The 25,522-nt window shown below is 34.0% G+C and overlaps 1 protein-coding gene across 7 annotated transcripts in view; it reads left to right on the forward strand.

Annotated features, from left to right (window-relative positions):
- Window positions 1-25,522, forward strand: part of LOC105479608 (contactin 6) — a 307,236-nt gene that overhangs the window by 260,134 nt on the left and 21,580 nt on the right. For all 7 annotated transcript variants that reach the window (XM_011737630.3, XM_011737629.3, XM_011737633.3 and 4 more), the window contains 4 exons: window positions 22,158-22,333; window positions 22,694-22,811; window positions 23,433-23,591; window positions 23,753-23,902. In XM_011737630.3, coding sequence (XP_011735932.2) covers window positions 22,158-22,333; window positions 22,694-22,811; window positions 23,433-23,591; window positions 23,753-23,902 — 603 coding nt within the window. The remainder of the gene's footprint in view (window positions 1-22,157; window positions 22,334-22,693; window positions 22,812-23,432; window positions 23,592-23,752; window positions 23,903-25,522) is intronic.

Here is a 25,522-nt window from a genome sequence, read left to right on the forward strand (position 1 = left end):
TAAAGTCACTGGATAACTTTTTTTTGGTCAAATGTCTTTCAGAATCTTTATTTTTATATGAAATATTTACATGTATATAAGGCTACCAAATACCTAACTGGCTAATTTGTTTATATAACTCCAGGTACAAAACTAATTAAATGCAGAGTCACATCCTTTAATAAGCAGTTCTTTTCAAAGAGAAAAAACTGAAATCTATGTGAATCATTATTATATTTTCATCACAGTTAGCAGATAAACTCATACAGTTTATAGAGATAAATTCTATAGTTTATTTTTAAGATTTCTAAATCAGTACCAATCCAAATGTTCCTACATTTGTCACCAAGGGACATAATTAATATTAGAAGTATCTGTTCCTTATCTTTGCTGCTTTATTTTGTTGAATCTCAGCTCATAAAACTAGTATGTTTACTGGAAGCTGTATCACTTCTATCATTTCATTGCCTCATGGATAATAAAAATGGCTCTCTTGATAAAGCAGTTTAAGCGGCTAATTAAGCCCAAATGATTAAAATCAGCATTTGGTGCTTTCTCATCTTTTCCATTAAAAATAAATATATTCAATAAAAAGTAGTTAGCTGCTACACTTCAACCATCATTTAAAATATCTCAAGGAAAATAAACGCCCACCTTTGAGCCTGGAGGATATTTCTGCCAACTTGTCTCAAGTGTATTACATTAGGATGACAATTGTCTAAAGTACTCTGGGGAAATGTGACTGATAAAACTTGATGCGTCAAAATCCAACCAGTGTGACACATTTTGAAAAACTTCTCTTCCTTAAGATTGTATTGTTATCAATTTTTAAGACAGAGATGGACTTAAGTGTTTCAAGATAGATGCTATGGCTATATTTAAGAACAGACTATTTCTTCAGCAAATTTTTGGCAATACTCAGACACTGAAAAATGTGGATGCTTTATATTTGAAAAAATAACAAGTTCATTAAGGGGAAAAAAGAGATTTATTACATCATTTCAAATTAAGAAGGTGTAGGTAGTATGCACTAATTTTATTACAGCAGAAGATTAAAATGTGGTGAAGGATAAAAAGTCATTGCAGTTAAATCTTCTAGGTATGGAAAAATGCAGAGGGCATTAAAACATGAAATAGAAAGGATAGAAAATACCAGCAGTAGCAATGTCATTTTTAAAAGAGAGTTTCTTTAGAATACTGGTGATCTGGGAGCAGGGCCAATGGTTTTGCTGCTAAAATACAATGATGGGGATTTCTTCACTCTGGAGGACAAGAAAAACAAAAGTTAATGGATAGATTGAACAGAATGAATAGGCACTCTTCCTCCAGTTTCTTAAACTTTTGACATCATAATACTCACTGTCCACTGATAATTGATGAAAGAAAAATAAAAGTTGACGACTAACAAAAATAATAACTGAGAAACTCGAAAGCCACTGTACTGCATTCTGGATGTAACATTTGCATATTTCAGATGTGTAATATAGCCATGTTTTCTGCAAGTTAGTTTTCTAGTTCTTATGATAGAAATAAGTTCCATAAGTCACACCATAATCCCCAGGTACTTTGCTCTTTCCACGAGTAAAAAAATAATTAATCAAGATAGTGCAGTTAAAAAAAAAAAAAACTGACTTACATTTTTGTTTGTTCATTTCTAGTGTCCTTTGCTGAGGTTGTTGAAACAAAATTATCCCACTCGGCATTCCTTGTTACCTTAGTCAGATCCACTCTTTCTTCTTCCATACCCCTTTTTATCTTCTGAGATAAGTGTAACTGACTTAGTTATTATGTTTATGGATTTTTGTCTTTTTTTCCCTTCTAGAACAGAAGCATAAAGAGGGCAGGGATTTTTGTTTTAATCAATGATGAACCATAAGTCCTAGAACCTTGCCGGGAACTGTATGTGCCCAGTAAATATTTATTGATTTAATAAAATGCTATTATCTTATACAGCTTAGTTCATAGGGATACTTTTCATACTGGCTTCCTTGCTCTAAAATCTGACAGTTTTCAGTTTTTCAGGGTCTGAGGTTCTTAGTACACTTTGCAAAAAAAGAACATTTTACCAAACTTTTTACATGCATTCACTTTCCAACGGTAATGTTTGTAATCTTATATTTCTGACAGACATCGATCACCTCACTCTTCTAAGGGGGTACAAGCCTGAACCTACATCAAAATCCAAAAGTTTATGAAGAGAATTCATTGTTTTGGTGTTTCTAGCACAGTACAGGAGACTAACTTACATATGCAAAAAGAGTACATGCTAATGTAACTGATGTCACTATACATGATTATCAAGTTACTTTCATGCAGTTACACCTAATAATGGGAAGGAAATTTTGTTATATTTTAACCTTCATGACATATCCACAGCCCATTTTAAGTGGATTTTGGGGTCTTTTGCTTCTTTGTCATTAACAAGACCTATCCTATGAAATATAAACATGTACATACTTAACTACACAAATACATATAAATAAAATAAACACAAAATGTGTGTACAGTATGAAGAAAAACAGCCTTAAAAACGTTGTTTTATTATTTATCTGTAATGTTTAATCTTTATTAAATTGTGTGACTATCATACAAGCACAGTTCTAAGTCTATTATTACCATGTCCCCTTAACTAGACTGTTATGTCCAATTCCCTTTCATGTAAAAATGTTGAAGACATCACTGCCAAGGAATTATTATTTTACAGCCTACAAATTTGAAGCCTAGCATAGGAAAAAATTATAATAGTGTACATCAATTGAACCATTTTCTTGACTATTGGGTGTATAGTCATCTGGTTGTTTGTTAAGATGGCTTAATGGTTGTGTAAATGTGTGTGTGTGTATTTTCTCATCAGTAATATTCATCTGATTGTTGTTACAGAATCAAATATAATTTTGTTTCTCAAGCCAAAATCAGTGTATAGTGACCTTAAGAGTAATAGAGTGTTAAGGAGCAAATGAGAAATTTCCATAAAGCTGATAAAACAATCATCTCCCTTTGAATTTACTTATCAGCCTCAGTCATGCAAGAAATGTTGTTGTTAGATAACATGGAAAAGATAATAGTTACAAGAGTGAGATATTTTCCAGCTTAGTTTTTAGCTGATATGGCTTATCTATGTTAAGAGGATTCTGAAGTTATCTGCACTGTATGTTGGAAATTTCTATTTCACTAATGCAGCAGGACAAAGCAATTTTCCATTCAAACATTGTGAGTGCAATTAGCAGCAGCCTTTCCAGTGCCTCAGAAGATGCCCAGTATAATTTGAGGACATGTTTCATAGGCACAAACAAGGAATCAAGAGGAAAGAGAGTTTAAGTGTTTTCATTTTGGAGGACTGAGATTAAAATTACAATATGTACATATACTAAGAGGTATATGAAAATCACATAAAAGGAGAAATTATTTGATCTGGCATTTGGAAAATTATTAAAAAACTGAGTAACAGCAGGCTATAAAAATGATCTTGTTTGCAGGCAACATTTGTTTCTGTTTCCCCACTGGAGAAGTTTTGGATGTTCAATTATAGGCCTCATTGCTTCAGTGTTATTTTCAACTGAAATGTCGGAACTTGGAAAAGCATATCTAATGTGCAAATTAAGTTTATTGCTGCTCATTTAGTTGTTTATTCTTTGTGATAGAAGTCTTTATTATACCACCATTACAGAGTGGCCTATCCATTTTCTCCAGCAGAATGATACAGGTCTAAGTTTACTAAGAGAAATGCCCAAGATACATAGATAATTGGAGGCTTTGTGGCTCTAAAAGGCAGTTTGAAGGATTTGAGATATCAAGCTCAGCTTTATCGACAAGCCCAGCTTGATTGAGAAAACCAAAAGTACAATTTCAGAGAAATGACAAGATGTATTGGAATACATCTGTCATATCGTAGTACTTGAAAACACCAGAGAAGTCTCCAGTAGCACTAAAATCTCCCGAAAAATGTTCAATTCCATGCACCGCTTTCCTACACAGAATGACTGAAAACATTTCAACAGTGAAGATTTTGATTTAAAAATTATTGATGGTAAAAATTACTTCAAGGTGAGAAAATATATAATGAGTTATTATACTGGTCAGATGAAAAATTTTCCCGTTCCAATATTGAAAGTGATGCTGCGCGAATTATTGAAACTTGAATACTACAATCTCTTCAAGTAAAAATGTAAAAACAAGCAAAAACATGCATCGATTTAAGCAAATCCCCTAAGATCAATGTTATCTTGGTCTTCATGACAATTTAGTTCACAGTCTTTTTTAAAATGTAGCATATGTCAATCAGATTAAGTTACCACGTATGTCATACAGCTGTGTTTTTTCTTAATGTATACTTTACAAAATATAATGTAAAGGATAGATGTTAATATGGTATAGGTTTTACCACTTTTTTCAAGATATTTTTACTGCATAGTTTAAACCTATTATTGATCAAAGTTTTGTTTTGTTTAATTTTGATAAAAATAGGGGGTGTATACCTATTGGTTTATGCCAGTTGAAGGAGACCAGACACAGAAGAGTATAGACCACTTCCTAAAGTGGTTAATGCACAGCCTTTGGAATTATGCTAACCTGAGATTACTAACTAATGTGGATCTTGATGACTTAGTTTTTATCATTATTCATCTTGTATTCTTTATTATTATTATTCATTACTATTTGTTAAATACATTCTCTGTCCTAGGCACCATGATAGGTTCTTTGTGTATATCATCTCATTTAACTTTCAGAGCAATGCTTTGAAACAGGTATTATTATCTCCATTTTTTACGAGGGAGATTGAGAAATAGGTTGCTAAAACCACTCGCCCAAGGTCCCTGTGCTAGTAAGTGGCGGAACTTTTGCTTTCCTTCTTTTCCATCTTCCAACAAATGTACGTATTAAAAACTGCATGAGACAATTTTACATGACAGTGTTGAAACAAAGTCCAGCAAGAATAAAAATATAGTAACATGCAGATATTAGTACTTCCTCCTAAATACTGCAGACTTCATTCATTAGAGTGCAATATTTGTATGTACATTTTTACATGTAAAAATTCATTAGAGTGCAATATTTATGTGCACTTACATATAATAAAATATATAAATTTTAATGTATATCCACTAAATTTTGAAAATGGCATTTGTAACCCAAAACACACAAGATATAGAACATTATTGTCACCCAACATTTAGAACTTTTTTTATGTCATTTAATCCTTGTTCCTACTACACTCCTAGAAGCAGCTACTGTAATAATTTTCTCACCACAGATTTCATTCAAATGCTGTCTTATATTGTGTATTCCTTTGTGTTTGGTCTCATTCATGCAGTATAAATCACTAGCTATCCATCTCCTATTTTTATTAAAATAAAAAAAACACTTTAACCAATACATTTATTCTGTAGGTAACTATATACATACATATGTATGTATATACATATATGCCTACATATGTATATACATATATGCATATATGTGTGTGTATATATATATCTCAAACTATTAAGTCTTTTTTATCTTCAGTTTCCCTCCCAAACCTGCAAACACTTGTGCTTACTTGTTTCTTGAGTTTTTAATTAAGAATTAATTAGGAATTGGAAATTTGGTAAATTTACCTTGACTCTATTCTGACCCTAAAAGAAGCAATTAGGCTATTCTCCTTCTTAGGCATTTATCCTCTAAATTAACTCAGTGGTCACTTATGCTCTAGGGCCATTTTTTTTTTTTAGGAGTAAAGTGTGTCATTAAGATAAAAAAAACGTCCCCAGAAGCAAGCTATGTTTTCAGTCTCTGGATCCTGAATGCTCACACAAGTAGTTACCAAATGCTTTCAAGTCCAAAAGAGGAATGGGGTTGAAGGGTGTGGAAAAGGGGAAAAATAATCACATGAACCAAACTTAGCCTTATCCTCTTTTTCTGAGTTTTATTTTCTCATTTTGACTCCCCTCATCCCAACATGAAACATTCAGAAGAAAATATCATTTGTATTAGGGCTTATTGCCAGGCAAAATAAACATTTCTACTTTCATCTTCTACAAAACTACAGGTTAGGTGTGGTGGTTCATGCCTGTAATCCCAGCACCTTAAAAGGTGCTGGATTACACTAGGTGGGAAGATTGCTTGAGACCAGGAGTTCAAGACCATAGCAAGACCTTATCTCTACTAAAAATAAAAAATAATTAGTAAGGTGTGGTGGCATATGTCTGTGGTCCTGGCTACTTGGAAAGCTGAGATGGAAGGATCACTTGAGCTCAGAAATTCAAGGTTGTAGTGAACTATGATCATGCCACTGCACTCCAGCCTGGGCAACACCACAAGATCCTGTCTCAAAAAAGTCCCCCAAAACAAAAAAAAGCTACAGAAGTCTTCTATTGTATAATTCGCTACAGCCCAGCATGAAGTTACTATTGGATAATAGTCTGAAAGAACACTAACAATTTATAAGAAATATAAATATGATGCCGTAAATATGTAGTCACTGCCTATTATGTACTAATAGCTTTGAAACAGAGTAGTTGTCATATCTAATTTATTACACAGAATCTACAGTGCCTGTTCTGTTTAAATAGATGTCAGGCCCTGCTTTGACTATTTGTTAATATAAAAGATATGTGTTTACATTTTACGTTATTATTTGCTAGGGAAATAGGGTAACGTTGCATGTTTTCTCATTTAGACATTTTAGACAATGCTTTCTCTAGACTAGTTCTTCATTTGTTTCTTTTATTCTGGGGTTCTCAGTATTCTTTTAATATTTATTCCTAACCATTTAAATGTTGAAGTAGTAAATAAATGAGTAATGGTACCTGAAGGTAAATTGGAATATATTGACCATGATTAATTTATGCATTGAAATTAAATTTTACTCTGTGGTGAAATATGATAAGTGCTGCATGTAGATTTTAATCTGTAGATACACATGTGTAAGCACATAATCATGCACTTATCTAAGAGGATGTAAAATATTTTAGACTTATGGATTGTATATACAAAAAGGAAAAGCGTATTAATTAAAGACTAAAAACTCCTTTATTTCTGGCTTGCTAGGCCTGGAGAAATAAAGACCCCATTACGCCGATTGCCTTGTTTGCCTGCTTTTCTCTATCCAAGGTTTATTTCAGAGTATTAGCTTTGATTTTCCTGTGTTTGCTTTCCCTTCTTTTGTTCGTTTGCTTAGTTTTCTATGGACTTGCCAATAATTCATTTCCCAAATCTATCTCAATATTCTCCCTTCAATATCAGCCTGCCCCATGTGTTGATGCTCCATTGCCTAACTCCATGCCTTTCTGTTTCTTAACATACTCCCTCATTTTGGTTGATTAAATCTTCCAGTGGATTTTTGAGAAATAATCCAAGAGAAATAAATTTTTAAAAAATCTTTCATGATTGAAAATGCCTTTATTCTATGTTTACATTTTATTGGTGGTTTAGTTTGAAATAGAATTCTAGACTGGAAACCATTGTTTTTCAGAAATTTTGAGCCGTTACTCTGCTCTGAAAGACTAAACCTTTTTGATTTCTAATCTGTTGTTTGTGACATCTTTTCCCTCTTGTTCTCTAGAATTCTGTTTTCTCCAATGTTTGACAATTTCAAGACAATGTGTCATGTTTTAAATCTGTTATCAACCATTACACTGGGCATTTGGCAGGCTTTGTCACTCTAGAAACTCATACTTCTTGGTCCTAAAATATCTTCCTGAATGATTTAATGTTTTATTCCATTCCTTTTCCTAAAAGCCCTATTATTAAAATGTTATATTTTCTAAACTGGTAGTCTAGTTGATAGTTATATTCATCTATATGTATGTATATAAACATACATGTATATTCTATATACATTCTGTGTAGTGTAAATCGAGAATGAAGAAACCAAACAAAGCAGAAATTTTGGTAGACCTACATGTATACATGCATGTATATAGAATATATAGAAATTTTTTTCCTCTCTTCGTCTTTTTTTTTCTTTTTTTTTCTCTCTTGGTCTTCATTTTATAGCTGTACCTACCCTTATTATCTCATCCAGTTTTCTGTTTTTAAATATTATCTATAAGTTAATTCCCAAACTCAAATCAAACTAATTCCAGCTCAAATATTTCTCTTTAATCTCCAAATTCAACAGCCAATTTTATCATCTTCACTTACAAATTTACTATATCCTAACCTTGAACTCCTGATTCTTACTCCCCAAACTTGTTTCTACTGTATTCTTTCTCCTCTATATTAATGACAGTCTACACTGACAGTTCTTTAGATCAAATCTTTGAGATTATTTTTAATTTTTTCTTTCATTCAAACCCCATATTCAATTGCCCCAAAATGGTTTCAGTTTCAAGGTACATACAGAAGCTAACCACTTCTCACCACTTTAATGCCCAAACTTTAAGCCATGTCATCTCTTTCCCATAGTATTGCTATAGCACAGAATGGCTCAACCAGGATGATTTTGTCTCCCAGGGGACATTGGCAAATATGCAAATATTTTTGATTTTCACAACTGAAGGGTCTACTCACATCTATCCTAGATAGAGGCCAAGAACACTGCTAAAAATCCTACAAGTCAAAGAATACTCACCAGACCCCACCCACTACCTCCCCCCACACACACGCTAAACCCACCTCTTGACACACACAAGAAAGAATGATTTGGACAAACTGTTCATAAATATTAAGCTTGGAAACCCAGTAATAGCTTCAAAAGTATTTGTCCTAATTCTTTGTTTTCCTTCTAGAAGCTACAATGTTCCTATTAAAATATAAGCAAGATTTTGTCACTCTTAGGGTTGAAATCTTCTAATGGTTCTTCAGTTTGGTTTTGTTCCTTTTGTTCAGCAGTCATACTAATGTATAACTTGGAATAAGGTAAGGGTGCAATACTAATTAAATGGTTTTCAACAGATGATTGAATAAGCAATTAGTATATTTCTATGTTAGGAATCTCTACTTCTGTCCAAAATTAAGTTTATTTCTTTCTCTAACTGACATCAATTATCATACTCTTCAAGCTATTATCTAAAAACCTACTGATAAATGGCCTAAATATTTCTACCAACACACTTAATCTATTATGAAACATTAATAATAATGGAGAATAATCTGTCTTAACTAGTTGAAGTAAGCTTATCACACCAACCTCCCGCTGATGTTCACCACAAATATTGTTAAAATATTAAAAAATAAACAAAAACAGTTGTTTTAAGGAATTGCAACAACAGCCAATGCGTTTGCAACATGAGGTGCAGTAGCCTGGAGAAAACAAAAGCGCAGAGAGGTGAGCCCCACAGTCCCTGCTGTTTTTCTTCTCAGAAATTTGCCAATTCCTAAGCAGTGTAAATCGGGAATGAAGAAACCAAACAGAAAGCAGAAATTTTGGTAGACCTACAGTGAAAGGAGACACAAATAGAGGTTCCGAATAAACCAAATAGAATAAGGTCTGCTAAGCAACTCAAACTTGAGTCAGGATATCCGAAGGACTATGTCCTAGTAAGAAACGAAACAAAACAAAATAAAATTGACCGGGACTTAAAATGACTAAGATCCAGACTCAATTCATATCAGGTTCGGACCACCTTCTGGCTATTTTTCTAATTGCATGCTTAAGAAAGTAAATCTCCCCAGTAAAAATATAACACTATAAAATCATTTACATTTTTGAGCCACAATGTCTAGCATTCAATAAAATGTTACTAGGAATAACTGGAGCTAAAGCCAAATGACCAAAACCCAGAAATAAAAAACAGACAACAGTAACAGGTCACAGTGATGGAAATATTAAAGTTCTCAGAGGGCTTTAAAGTTTTGAAGTTCTCAAGGGCTTTAAAATAATTTTGATTAATATATTTTAAAAAATAGATGACAAGATGGAGAATTTCAGAAAGGAAATGGCATCTGTTAAAACTCCAATGGGAAATCTAGAACTGACAATTGCAAGTGATAACATTAAGAACGCAATACATTGATTTAACACCAGAATAGATATAGCAGAAAGAGAATTAGCAAAGGGGAGGATGTGTGAATAGAAAATATCTTAACTGCAACATAGAGAATAAAATAGGAAAGACAGAATGTATCATAAGGAAAACATGGAATATGGTGAATAACTTTTAACATACATAAAATTGTTATTCCAAAAGGAGCAGAGAGGAGAGAAAGAAAATTATACATGAGCAATATTTGAAGAAATATTTGCCAGATATTTTTAAAAACTGAAAATGATAATAAGCATCCAATTTAAGAAATTATGTGAGCCCCAGTTCAGACAAATGCAAAGAAAAACCTAGCTAAGCACATAGTAGCAAAACTAAAGGAAAAATAAATCAGATAAAAAAGATACATTATGCCAAAAAAAAACAAGACTGGCAGTTGATATAACAAAGAAAAAAGGAGCCCAGAAGAAAATGAAATGACATTTTTAATGGGCTGAAGACAATACCAATAAGAATTCTATACCTGTTTAAAAATCCCCCCACATAAATGCAAAATAAATATGCTTTCAAACAAACAAAACCTGAGAGAATCCCCATCACTTAAAAAATAACAATTGCTTATATTTAAGGTATACAACACCTTAAATGTTTGATCTACTTATGCTTAATAAAATGGTTACATACTAAGCAAGTTAACTTGCGCATTTCCTGACATAGCTGCCTCTTTTGTGTGTGTCTTTGTGATGAGAACACCTGAAGTCTACACTCTTTGAAAGTTCTCAGTATACAATACAGTATTTGTGATAGAGTATACAGATATATATACAGATAACTGAATCATTGTGCTGTACATTCTGTTTCTAGACTTATTTATTCTACATAACAATAACTTTGTACCTTTTGCACAGCATCTTCCCATTTTCCTTACTTTTCTGCTCTGAGTGAACACCATTCTACTACCTGTTTCTATGTATTTGACCTTTTTGGTGCCACCTATAAGTTAGATCATACAGGATTTTTCTTTCTGTGCTGGCTTACTTCACCTAGCGTAGTTCTTCCAGATTCATCTATGTTGTTGCAAATGGTAGTATTTCCTTCTTTTATAGAGCTGAACAATATTCCATTGTATATACATATCACAATTTCTTTATTTATTCATCTATCAATGGACATTAGGTGATCCCCATATCTTAACTATCATGAATACTGCTGCAATGAACATGTGAGTGCAGACATTCCTTGGACTATTGATTTTATTTTCCGCAAGAGGGATTGCTGGGTTGTATGGCATCTCTGTTTTTAATTTTAGGGAAACCTCCATAGTGTTTTCCATAATAGCTGTATCAATTAATATTCCCGCCAATAGTAGGTAAGAGTTCTTTTTCCACAGTTTTCTCTTGTCTTTTTGACAATAGCCATCCTAACAGGTGTGATGTGACATCTCATCATGGTTTAGATTTGCATTTCCCTGATGACTAATGATGTTGAGCACATTTTCACATACCTGTTGGCCATTTGTATGTCTTCTTTGGAAAAATGTCTATTTAAAAAAGTTTCTACAGTTAGAAGGAAGACCATGAATAGAGAGGAAGAAATAAAGAGCAATGGAAAGGACTAACATCTTAATACGTAGCATAATTTGAGATTCTGAGGAATTCATTAGGAAAAAAAGACCAATTTTTAAAAGTATTTATTTCTAGACATCACAAGTTAACTAGTGAGAGAAAATATAAGAGAGCTTTGTCACCTGTTTGACGTGCTATTTATATACTAGCTTATATTGATTTCTTAGCAACATTTTCTATGTCTTAAAGGAAGAGCCCCATGCTTGTACAAAAGGAAAAGTTTGATAATTTTTCTTATACATTTGTCCATCCTTTGAGAGGAGTTTATAACTTCAGAAACACCTTAGCAGTTATTATTGTGCAAAGTGACATTGATAAGGATTTCAACTGAGTTGAAGGAACAAACATCAAAACAAACAAACAAAACAATGTTTTCTGTATGGTCAGTAAAGACCAATTATACATTTAACTGACATCCCCTTGCTTCTAAAAATGTAATTAGAGATCATGAAATGTAAGAGTGTATTTATTTGGTCATTGATATAGAGAAGCAGTCCCATTTTTAAGTGTTTAAGGAAATCACACTAAATGATCCTGACATAAGTTTTGATGTAATTAGTCTTCATGTCTGCTGGGGTCCTTGTAACTAAAAGGGATTCTGGGAATGTCATTGACTGTTATGAAATGTGAATTTGAGTAAGGCTATTCATCAAAAGAGTCACATCATATATTCTATTATTCTTCTTAAGAATAGGACTGCTAGATGAAGCTGTTCTTATATAATAACTTTTACCTCACTGCCATAGATGGCAAATGGTAAATATTAAAATTCTATAATTTTACAAACTCTTCATGAATGATTGTCATTTACATTTAGGACAATCTTCAAAAAGTGGCCAGTTCTTATGATTTCAGAAAGTGAATGAGAAATGTTCTTCCCTGTTCTGTATGTAAACATTCACTCTCCCCTAACGTGTTCTTCCTGTCTTTTATTATTGAAAATTGCAAGCACACACATAAGTAGAGGTGATAGTATAAGAAACTCTCATGTATACATCACCCAGAGTCAATAAATGGCAACTCTTATCAACCTTGTTTAATCTATACACTAACCTTCCACAACTCCAGTTATCTGGAGGCAAATCCCAAACCTCAATCATTTCATCCATAAATACATCAGAATGTATCTTTAAAACATTAGGGAATCTTCTTTTTAATATAACATAAAACTAGTTTTCTTATCTTAACAAATTATTATTTATAAATTATTTAGAATTCAAATGTCCATAATAGTCTCATAAATATGTAAGCATATATGTGTATGCATGTTAAATAGAAACGCATATTTTTATATGTGAATATATATATACACACATATTTATGTTGTGTTTAATCCTCTTCAATCATAAAATCAACATTTCCAGACGTTTCTCAGAAGTCCTTATATACCAAGATATACTTCCATTTCTATGCATGAACACTGTATGTATCAAGAAATGTTATATGGATTAAAAATGTTTGATACTCTACCAAAATGTAGGAAACCTTGAATTAAATAAAATTTTAAAAATAAAAAACCTTACTTTTCAAGACAAAAACCACAATTACTTTTGCACCAACCCAATAAATAAGAGTTCCTTTCATCTAGGAATTCTCAGAGTTTTTAATATATTAAGTGTTTAAGAAATGATAAAAGAGGAGATAATATACAGAATTCATTACAGTTAACCTTGGGACTCCATCTTTCTTTCTTGAAGTATTACTAAACAGTAACATTTACTGGACATAATTTTTTCCTAAATCCACAGTATTAGAGAATTTCTGACAATATATTTTATATTTGAATGTTTCTTAAATAGAAATTTCAGGTTCAAGTTTTAAAAACTAAGGGAACATTTGTCAAAGCACGGACTAACTATATCAAAATCAATTGGAGAAGCCTGATAAAAGGACATATTCAAGGTCTAGACGTACTGAATCAGTATTTCTGGTGCAAGCTGAGGAATTCACATTTTGAACAAATGCTCAGGAAATTCTTACACATGCTAAAATTTTAAAACCACTAGATCAAACTTCTTACAAATGACTAAGGAATATGCAAGAAGAATAGAATGATATGAAATGAAAGTGAATAAGTAACCCTTTGTTTTGTTTGAAAAGACTTAAAGAATCCTAAATTTTTACAAACAATAGAGTCTAGCATAGTCAACTTTCCTCCTTTTTGATTTGTTATAATTCAGGCCCTAAAGATCTCACTGATCCATAAATACCAAGAAGTGTTTCAGTGTCAATGAGCCTCAAGTAACTGCAGCTACTCTACTGGTACATATGCACTCATAGGAAAGGAGTGGAATATAGGATCTGAGTGGTTTGAAGAAATCTCTCAGATGCTTGAGTTTCTCTTAAGAATTTAAGGTGTATTTGATGAAGGAATTAACGGACTAAAGCCCCTGTTCTTTCCACAAAGTGGCATGAACAGTTTTGTATATTTCGACCGCACAAGCACCACTCTCCCAGTCCTTGCAAGTGTGATTTTTGTCTCTGTGGGGTATTCGTGTTAATGCTGGGGCTGAGGCTGCACATGGTTGTAGAATGAACTCTTTGAGAGAGCAATCAGTGGCCTCATGGCTATTAGACAGCCACCTGCACAGGATGGGGACAGGTCTGCCTGTGGTGTGTGGAGAGGATACAGCAGTTAAAAAGTGTTCTTCTCCAAGCACCTCTTCATCCACACAGGAGGCTACTCCCAGGAGGAACTATGCATCCCCTTTTTCTGGATAATAAGCCTGCTTATGTAGAGCTACTTCTTTTTAAATACAGTCCATTTTTCACACTGCAGATAATGGTATGTCATCATATCATTCCTCTGCTTCATACTTCCAATGTTTCCAATTTTTTCAGCAAAAAAAATGCATTTCTAAAATTTTTAATTGATGAATAATAATTATATGTATTTGTGGGATATAATGTGATATTTTGATATATGTTTACATCGTGTAATGATTAAATCAAGCCAGTTAACACAGCCATCACTTCACATCCTATCATTTTTTTATGTGATGAGAACAATTAAAATCCTAATTGAGTAATTTTGAAATATGTATTACATTAACTATAGTCACCATGCTGTGCCATAGTTCTCTAAAACTTATTCTTCCCATCTGAAACTTGGTACCCTGTGAAAAACATCTCCCCATTCCCCATCCCTCCCTCCCACCAGCCTCTGACAACCACCATGCTACTCTCTACTTGTATGTAAGTATGTATTTCTTAGCATGACATCCAGAGTTGGTTTCATGGACATACAATCCAGTCACACAGAGCCCTGTGCTGAGGAAGTCCCCAAGCTTGAAATGTTCTGCTGTGACTGTACATTTGTCTTTTGTACAAAACACAAATTGGGAGGTAAAATGATTAAGAATTTATTTATAACCTGTGTGTGCATGAGCTGCTGCTGCTGCTGCTTCACCATACCCACATGCATGTGCGGCATCATATGTGAAGCGGCAGCAGCGGCGGCTCATACACACACGCCTGAGGACCCAGCAGTGAGCATGCATGCATAGCAGTTGGTGTGAAGTGCAGGTGTGCACATGCATGCCTGGGTAGTCATAGTCCTGGAATCCTGGGGGCATGGGCACATCAGAACCCGGGCCTCATAGAGGGATAAAGATGATGGTGGTAGCAACCATAGAAACAACAGTGGACGGCAGCAAAGGCTGCAGGAGGAGACTTCAAAAGTAGTCAACAGGAGGATCCAAGGTGGGAGGCCAGCTTGTCCATACATCCCCGGAGGCTGTCTCTGTGGGATTTGCAGAAATATTAACTCTCCAGCCTGAGCACCAGCACAGAAATTGTTAGTGCTCAGGCAATAAACTTTGTCAATAAATTATTGCAAGAGGAAGGCATACACATGGACATTGCAATAAAATCCACAGGCTTTGAAATAGAAATTAAACTTAAAGATTATTCCAGTAAATGATAAGAACATTAGTTTTAAATGAAGCTTTGGGGAAACCAATAATTCATGAGTTTTTCTTTGTAACTGAAGATACAAAAAAAAGGAATGGAAAAACAGGCATTTTGAATTATATGAAAATCATGAAGTCCCTTTCAATTTCTTGTACAACCTCCAGAAGTTACAGTGTATGTCAGAGGAAACATTAAGATTATATTGCATATATTTATACTTAAATTCAGGCTCTCACAAAACAGATTTGTATAAAGAGTTAAATCTTTTTAGAAAAATATTGATGAAGAGAATCATCAGCTCTAGATGTTTTAACATTTATATTTCAGTGTAATTCATCAGAAACTTATCAATGTTGCTACAGTCTATAAAACAGTCTTAATGGTTTCATAAAAGTTGCATCAGAAGAAAGATACTTTACAAAATAAAAACTCATCAAAAAGTATTTGTGATCTTGCATTTGCCAGGAGTGACTGATGTCACTGAAATTATATCAATTGAAAATGAAGTTTCTAAAAATAATTTCTGTCAATCTAGTAAACGATTGACCAGAAAAGTAAATGAGAAAATTATATAATCAATCAAGCTATAACCTTAATAAAGTATTATTTATTATATCATATAAAATTATAACACCAAAATCATGTATTTTGTAATTTGTAAGTGCCTGTCATCACTTGTCTATGAGTCTTACCCTGATTTTATTGTATAAGTAATAAATTATTTTAAAGCGAAAAGCTTTGTATTTAGTACCTTTAATGACACTTTTTCCTCTTTTTCAAAAAAGTCACCCCACGCTTTCATTTTGCCCTTGGACCCACAAATTATGTAGCTGAGCTTAATGACATTTGTGGCTTGTATCTTGAGCATGGCTATCATCCAGCTTCATCTTCTTCACTTTCACTCCTCTGTTACTCTTTGTTCAGTCCTATCCTTTTCAGCAACATGGTTGCACTGAATCTGTCAATCACAGTTCTTTTTCACATAGTTCCTCTGTGAATGCTCTTGCCTGCATAGGAAATCTAGTTTCCTCTCTACCTGCTACCTTTGCCCAGCCCATTACTACTTGCCTTTTACCTCTCAGCTAAAACAGTTATTTCTCAATAAACTGATCCCCTCAGGATCTGCCAAATGTTTCAAAAAAGTCACTCCTAGTATATAGGGCTTATCACACATTACTGTATAGTAATTAATATGATTTGATTCATGCTAGCTTCCTTCTGTAGACTTTCATCTCTGTGAAGGAACACTCCTTATCTTTCTGATTTGCTGCAGGATTTTTTTCCCTCATTTTCTTCACCATCATGACTCCAGTACTTAGCAGAGGACTGGACATACATTACATGCTCAATAAATATTAGTTACAAATGAGTTAACTAGTGAAAAATGTAACCATTATAAATGATGAAATAAACATTTCTTATTCATAAAGCTTTAGTCATTATTACTGTACAACAATGAACTATGTAGATAGGGAATAATTTATCTAACTTTGCCACTATGTGGTGTCATAAATGGAAGGACTTGCTGTCATTTTTAATGTCTGAAAATTACTTTAATTGCATTATCTAAAACTTTAAATCTGGGCAGTTTTGCTCTGTCAACACATCCAATTAGCCAACTTATCCTCCTACAAATGTAAATAAGACATTTGGGATTTATTTATTTATTTTCAGAGCAACTACAAAAGGAAAATATTTTCTCTAGTTCTAAAAAATTTTCTTGGATCCCTGGATATCTTTTTTTTTTTTTTTTTTTTTTTAGATGAGGCATATTTATTTATTTATTTTTATTTTTATTTTTATTTTTTTAATTTATTTATTATTGTTATACTTTAAGTTGTAGGGTACATGTGCATAACGTGCAGGTTTGTTACATATGTATACTTGTGCCATGTTGGTGTGCTGCACCCATCAACTCGTCATTTACATCAGGTATAACTCCCAATGCAATCCCTCCCCCCTTCCCCCTCCCCATGATAGGCCCTGGTGTGTGATGTTCCCCTTCCTGAGTCCAAGTGATCTCATTGTTCAGTTCCCACCTATGAGTGAGAACATGCGGTGTTTGGTTTTCTGTTCTTGTGATAGTTTGCTAAGAATGATGGTTTCCAGCTGCATCCATGTCCCTACAAAGGACACAAACTCATCCTTTTTTATGGCTGCATAGTATTCCATGGTGTATATGTGCCACATTTTCTTAATCCAATCTGTCACTGATGGACATTTGGGTTGATTCCAAGTCTTTGCTATTGTGAATAGTGCCGCAATAAACATACGTGTGCATGTGTCTTTATAGCAGCATGATTTATAATCCTTTGGGTATATACCCAGTAATGGGATGGCTGGGTCATATGGTACATCTAGTTCTAGATCCTTGAGGAATCGCCATACTGTTTTCCATAATGGTTGAACTAGTTTACAATCCCACCAACAGTGTAAAAGTGTTCCTATTTCTCCACATCCTCTCCAGCACCTGTTGTTTCCTGACTTTTTAATGATCGCCATTCTAACTGGTGTGAGATGGTATCTCATTGTGGTTTTGATTTGCATTTCTCTGATGGCCAGTGATGATGAACATTTTTTCATGTGTCTGTTGGCTGTATGAATGTCTTCTTTTGAGAAATGTCTGTTCATATCCTTTGCCCACTTTTGGATGGGGTTGTTTGTTTTTTTCTTGTAAATTTGTTTGAGTTCTTTGTAGGTTCTGGATATTAGCCCTTTGTCAGATGAGTAGATTGCAAAAATTTTCTCCCATTCTGTAGGTTGCCTGTTCACTCTGATGGTAGTTTCTTTTGCTGTGCAGAAGCTCTTTGGTTTAATGAGATCCCATTTGTCAATTTTGGCTTTTGCTGCCGTTGCTTTTGGTGTTTTAGACATGAAGTCTTTGCCCATGCCTATGTCCTGAATGGTACTACATAGGTTTTCCTCTAGGATTTTTATGGTATTAGGTCTAACATTTAAGTCTCTAATCCATCTTGAATTAATTTTCGTATAAGGAGTAAGGAAAGGATCCAGTTTCAGCTTTCTACTTATGGCTAGCCAATTTTCCCAGCACCATTTATTAAATAGGGAATCCTTTCCCCATTTCTTGTTTCTCTCAGGTTTGTCAAAGATCAGATGGCTGTATATGTGTGGTATTATTTCTGAGGACTCTGTTCTGTTCCATTGGTCTATATCTCTGTTTTGGTACAAGTACCATGCTGTTTTGGTTACTGTAGCCTTGTAGTATAGTTTGAAGTCAGGTAGCGTGATGCCTCCAGCTTTGTTCTTTTGACTTAGGATTGTCTTGGAGATGCGGGCCCTTTTTTGGTTCCATATGAACTTTAAAGCAGTTTTTTCCAATTCTGTGAAGAAACTCGTTGGTAGCTTGATGGGGATGGCATTGAATCTATAAATTACCTTGGGCAGTATGGCCATTTTCACGATATTGATTCTTCCTATCCATGAGCATGGTATGTTCTTCCATTTGTTTGTGTCCTCTTTTATTTCACTGAGCAGTGGTTTGTAGTTCTCGTTGAAGAGGTCCTTTACATCCCTTGTAAGTTGGACTCCTAGGTATTTTATTCTCTTTGAAGCAATTGTGAATGGAAGTTCATTCCTGATTTGGCTCTCTGTTTGTCTGTTACTGGTGTATAAGAATGCTTGTGATTTTTGCACAAAGCTAGCAGAAGGCAAGAAATAACTAAGATCAGAGCAGAACTGAAGGAGATAGAGACACAAAAAACTCTCCAAAAAATCAATGAATCCAGGAGTTGGTTTTTTGAAAAGATCAACAAAATTGACAGACCACTAGCAAGACTAATAAAGAAGAAAAGAGAGAAGAATCAAATCGACGCAATTAAAAATGATAAAGGGGATATCACCACCGACCCCACAGAAATACAAACTACCATCAGAGAATACTATAAACACCTCTATGCAAATAAACTGGAAAATCTAGAAGAAATGGATAATTTCCTGGACACTTACACTCTTCCAAGACTAAACCAGGAAGAAGTTGAATCCCTGAATAGACCAATAGCAGGCTCTGAAATTGAGGCAATAATTAATAGCCTACCAACCAAAAAAAGTCCAGGACCAGATGGATTCACAGCTGAATTCTACCAGAGGTACAAGGAGGAGTTGGTACCATTCCTTCTGAAACTATTCCAATCAATAGAAAAAGAGGGAATCCTCCCTAACTCATTTTATGAGGCCAACATCATCCTGATACCAAAGCCTGGCAGAGACACAACAAAAAAAGAGAATTTTAGACCAATATCCCTGATGAACATCGATGCAAAAATCCTCAATAAAATACTGGCAAACCGGATTCAGCAGCACATCAAAAAGCTTATCCACCATGATCAAGTGGGCTTCATCCCTGGGATGCAAGGCTGGTTCAACATTCGCAAATCAATAAACATAATCCAGCATATAAACAGAACCAAAGACAAGAACCACATGATTATCTCAATAGATGCAGAAAAGGCTTTTGACAAAATTCAACAGCCCTTCATGCTAAAAACGCTCAATAAATTCGGTATTGATGGAACGTACCTCAAAATAATAAGAGCTATTTATGACAAACCCACAGCCAATATCATACTGAATGGGCAAAACCTGGAAACATTCCCTTTGAAAACTGGCACAAGAAAGGGATGCCCTCTCTCACCACTCCTATTCAACATAGTGTTGGAAGTTCTGGCTAGGGCAATTAGGGAAGAGAAAGAAATCAAGGGTATTCGGTTAGGAAAAGAAGAAGTCAAATTGTCCCTGTTTGCAGATGACATGATTGTATATTTAGAAAACCCCATTGTCTCAGCCCAAAATCTCCTTAAGCTGATAAGCAACTTCAGCAAAGTCCCTGGATATCTTTTACCCTTATTTTGGTTGCAGGTCTGTGACGAAGGCTTGGAATTAAGAATGGGCATAGTCCACAAAACCATTCTTTAAATTTCTCCTTAGATATAATTAGAATATAAAGTGCATGCATGTGGTTATGTGCGGTGGTTAACCCCTGTAATCCCAGCACTTGGGAGGCCAAGTCGGGTGGATCACTTGATGTCAGGAGTTCAAGACCACCTGGCCAACATGGTGAAACTCTGTCTCTGATAAAAATACAAAAATTAGCCTGGCGTGGTGGTGCATGCCTGTAATCCCAGCTACTCAGGAGGCTGAGGCAAGAGAATCGCTTGAATCTGGTAGGCTGAGGTTGCAATGAGCTGAGATGGCATCACTGTACTCTAGGCTGGGTGACAGAGCAAGACTCCATCTCAAAAAGAAATAATAAAAATAAAAAATAAAAAGTACATGCATCTAATATAAATATGAAAAGTATTTTAAATAATAAAAAATGAAGTCATATCTAATACAGATTAAGAGTTTGATTTTCTCCATTATATTCATATTCAGAAGTATAGCATGTGTTTTTATTTTTCCATGGCTCTTTTGTCAATATGTACCTTAAAACCCCAAATTATTACTTCCTACTTTCTACTTCTAAATATTTATGAATGAAGAAAACAATTAAAAATGTTTAAATGGTCAAATAATAATTAAACATTATATTGGTAAAATGCAGTTGCACATTAATCAATGTGAACGTATAAATACAAACTCAATGTTAATTTGGTTTCTTGAGCAGAATGAAGAAGCTAGAAGAAAGTGAAGCTTTTAGTCCATTTCTTAGAGAGCTAAACTTTATCTTATAAATGACCCATAGAGAAAGAGATTCTCCAGGGTCATTACACTATTTTTAAACTTCTTCATGTACAGTTTTGTTTTTTGTTTTTGTTTTTTCCAATAACTTGCCTAAAACCTTTATTCTTAAATGTAAATCTTTCAAAACATTTTATTCTTGGTGAGATGGTATGTATCTAAATCTAAATATTTGTCCAGGGCCCCTTCATAGGTATTGAGTTTCCCTTTGATCAATTCTCAACACTCTGGAATCAGAACTTTATTATAAACAAAGTAGTCAAAACGATCTCCATTGTGAATCTCTTTTAATCTGAAGAAATATAGGACTCTCAAGTACAACTGGCACACCCTGGGATTGTCATTTGAAATTTTGGTCAATGAAATGCTAGGTCTTGTAGATCAAAGATTGACAAAGAGGCCAACATTTCTAGAGGGAAGGTTTTTAAGATGGATGCATAATTTTAACAATGGAAAATCTGAATTATAAAAGAGAAAACTTCCATCTTCCCTATTCATGTTGCATGTTTAACAAAAAGAAAATTATATCACAGCTATGTCAAAGATAGAATAAATATGTTGCATTCACCCTCTTAAATATAAACATATGACTAAATCTCTATAGAAACTATGGTGTTCATTATCTCAGAAACGTGGTTTGTCTCATAGTATGTGAAGTTAAAAGAGAGTATTTAGAGCTGTTTCCAGTGTGTCCATTGTCATGTTATGACTAAAATGTTAGAATAAAATATAACAAAAACAATGCAGTGTATTCTGTATATATAGAATGCCATTTTTTAAGGTCTACAGTTTTCTGTAAACTATTTTCGTATAAGGTGTGAATATAACTATATTTTTAATTTTAGTATAAGTAATAAGCTACAATAATAAATACAGGACATTGAAAAACAGGCAATAGAATATTTCACACTGGACATTGTAGAAGTCCAGGTTGCATTTATATAATTTCAAATGAATGAAAAAGTATTCACAAATATGTATTTCATAACCATAGGCTAGCATTTCATAAACTTAAAAAAATTTATTTTTTCCTCAACAGAGAGAACTGTCATTACTGTCCCACCTTCCAAAATGGATGTTACAGTTGGTGAGAGCATAGTGCTGCCATGCCAGGTGTCCCATGACCCCTCCATTGAAGTGGTATTTGTGTGGTTTTTCAATGGAGATATCATAGATTTAAAAAAAGGAATGGCTCATTTTGAAAGGATCGGAGGAGTAAGTTACTGAAATTGTTAAGTGCTTAATAAAATGAATCAAGTCTTTTATACGAATCACCATTTTTCATAATTACTCTCTCCATCTTTGTTTGCATGGATAATCACTGACTATTTTTGAAGCCGCATTTGTTTTTGTTTTGGTTTATTTTGTTTTGTGTCTTCTGTAGGAATACGTGTTGTCTAGATGTAATTATAATAAGGGGGGTAATAAAAGGGTTTAGATACAAGAAACAACGATACTAGTATATCTTTTAATTTCAGAGTTGTTTTATGTTTAATATTTATCCAGCTGTAACAATAAAGTAGGACTTGTTATATGGGCTTACATTTTTATCCATTTCTCCCTTTCTGTCTGCAGGAATCTGTTGGGGATTTGATGATAAGGAATATTCAGTTAAATCATTCAGGAAAATATCTCTGCACAGTACAAACAACCCTAGAAAGTTTATCTGCAGTAGCCGATATCATTGTTAGAGGTGAGCATAAATGGTGAAAAATTGATCACACTGTTTATTCACAGTCACAATGTTCATGTCTAAATTGTAGACCTCTGAGAAACCACATCATGATATGGAAGTGAGATGAAATCAGATAGATTTTTTATTTTTTAAACCCCAGGACTCCAGGGTATGGGTAGTGTGGATACAGACACGGAATTGTGTAGGATTTGACTATAGTGAACAGTCACGCTTGGCAAGCAGTGTCAGTACCTAAAACTTAGACGTGTCTTCTGTTTATAATAAATCATTCTTGCCAATCCAGAATCAAATCCACATGCTCCTGTAGTTCTTCAGATTAGCTGCAGTTACTTGAGTTAGATTTTAAGAGTAATTAAAGATGATGGTTCTCAATTTTTGAGTATAGGTTGATATGCAATCATCATATGCCTGATATTTTCTAATCTCCAGAGGAAGCACTAGTACATTAATGTCATTTACCACATAAATGGAATTAATAGAACTTTAATAATGTGCTACAAATACATTATGGTCAATATTTTACTTTCTAAGCACAACAGGTAAAAATAAACCATCCTTGTCCTAAATTAATGAATGTAAGTATCTCCAATGTAGTCATGATAAAACGTTTTTTTCAAGGTCCACCAGGTCCTCCTGAGGATGTGAAAGTGGAAGAGATTTCCAGTACTACTTCTCAACTAAGCTGGAGAGCAGGCCCAGATAATAACAGTCCCATTCAAATATTTACTATTCAGACTCAGACACCATTTTCTGTGGGTTGGCAGGCTGTTGCTACAGGTGAGTGACAAAAGTGTTTTGGGATACTTTAAAAATAATATTTTAGTCCAATAATTTTAATAAATACAATTATATTTTAAATTAATAATTATATAATTTTGTATAATTATTTGTTTTTGAGTAGTCCCAACTTCGGTGCCTTAGTGTCCCATTATTTTTAGTTCCAGAAATTCTCAATGGTAAGACATACAATGCAACAGTGGTTGGTTTGAGTCCTTGGGTGGAATATGAATTTCGCGTTGTTGCCGGCAACAGCATTGGGATTGGAGAACCAAGTAAACCATCAGAATTGTTAAGAACTAAAGCATCAGGTAAAGAATCAATGTGTTCTAAAAATGTGGAAGACTTCATATGATACAGTTCTTAAAAGAAAACAAGTATTTTTATGGGTCTTCTAACACTTTTGTCTCAAAATTGTTTGGCAGTAAACGAGTGGCTCTCATTTTTTAATTTTTACGTACACAAGACAAGGTGTATTTTCCCCAAGTAGTAGGTTCAATAAGAGATGATTGCCTTTAAGCAGAGTTTTTAAGAAACTGTGTTTGCATCACACCTATTTTCCAGTCAAACTTCAATAGAGAATCTGTAGATTTGTATATGCAAATGAGTTACTGCTTGTTTCATTAAAATGTTGTAGCCAAGAATTAATTGAGACTCTGTTGTGCAGTCAGCCATATATTTTCATCTATTTCTCAACTCTGACCTAGTTGTAGCTTCATTGAGCAATAGTATAATTTTTTTTCCATGCAAATGAGGTAAATCCTAAACTCATTTAACAGGAGCACTAATTGAGCATTAATTGGTTCACTGAACAGCGGAACACAAGAACCTGGCTCAGATACCATGCCTTCTTAAGCTCTTTTCAATGGATCCTCTTTGTTCCACTCAAACTTTCACATCCAGGGTGACATTTAATCTGCTAGCTGTATGTAGCCTACAAAGTTCACATTCTTATTCAGTCACATAAACAAAGGATCACTTTGTTGTCGCTGGCTTAATTAACGAACACAAATTACCTTATTAAAGTGTGCACAATTTTCAGAAGTCAATAAATCAATCCTTAAACTAAAGATAATGTTAACTGTTTATCATAGAATTGGGGCTAGAAAAAAGGACTTACTTGACAGTGATATCATCCAATTAAATCACGCTAGAAACTTACAGCTGAAAGGAAATCCTTTTGTTTTACAGAAGAGGAAAATGAAGACCTGGATATTAGCTGGTTGTTTGTGACACAGCTAGGATTTGAATCCAAACTTCCTGATTTTTACACCCAGCATTCTCCACAAAAGAGGATCTTAATGTAGATGAGCAATAGATTAGCCAAAGAAAGTGTGTAAATATAGAAATTCCCAGGCCCTCCTATATACCCCCTGGATCAGAATCTTCAGGTGTTGCCCATGACTCTGGATATGAGCTTTAGTTTCAGGTTGTTTACCATTGATTTATATTTTGGTAGCTTTGGACAGCGTTGACAGAAACTCTTACATTTTCATAGCTAAGTTTGTGTGCCACCTTCTAACCATTAATACTCTCTTGTTTCAGTAGCAGAATGAGACTGGTGATATTCATACCTATTGAGTCAAACTCTACTGATTGAAAACCTACAGAGTTTCTCGTCTCTCTCTCTCTCTCTCTCTCTCTGATATCAACAAAGACTAACTTGTTCTCAATATGGTTTTAGGTTTAAGTATAATTAATTTGAAATTGAATGGAGAAAGGAATTTTCTATTTCTCAGAACACTGGAAACTTTGTAGAAAGTAAATCAAAATATAATTTAAAATACTTTTCCTTACACAGCTAAACTATGCAAAGGTCCTGAGATAGTGTGCAGTTAGTCACTGCAAGCTGTCAAGCACTATAAATTCAGCAACTCTGTAAAATCCACTCTGATTTACATCACTTTTGATCAAAGGCATTGGAAGACTTA

This window comes from Macaca nemestrina, chromosome 2, assembly GCF_043159975.1.
Source record: "Macaca nemestrina isolate mMacNem1 chromosome 2, mMacNem.hap1, whole genome shotgun sequence".
NCBI lineage: Eukaryota > Metazoa > Chordata > Mammalia > Primates > Cercopithecidae > Macaca > Macaca nemestrina.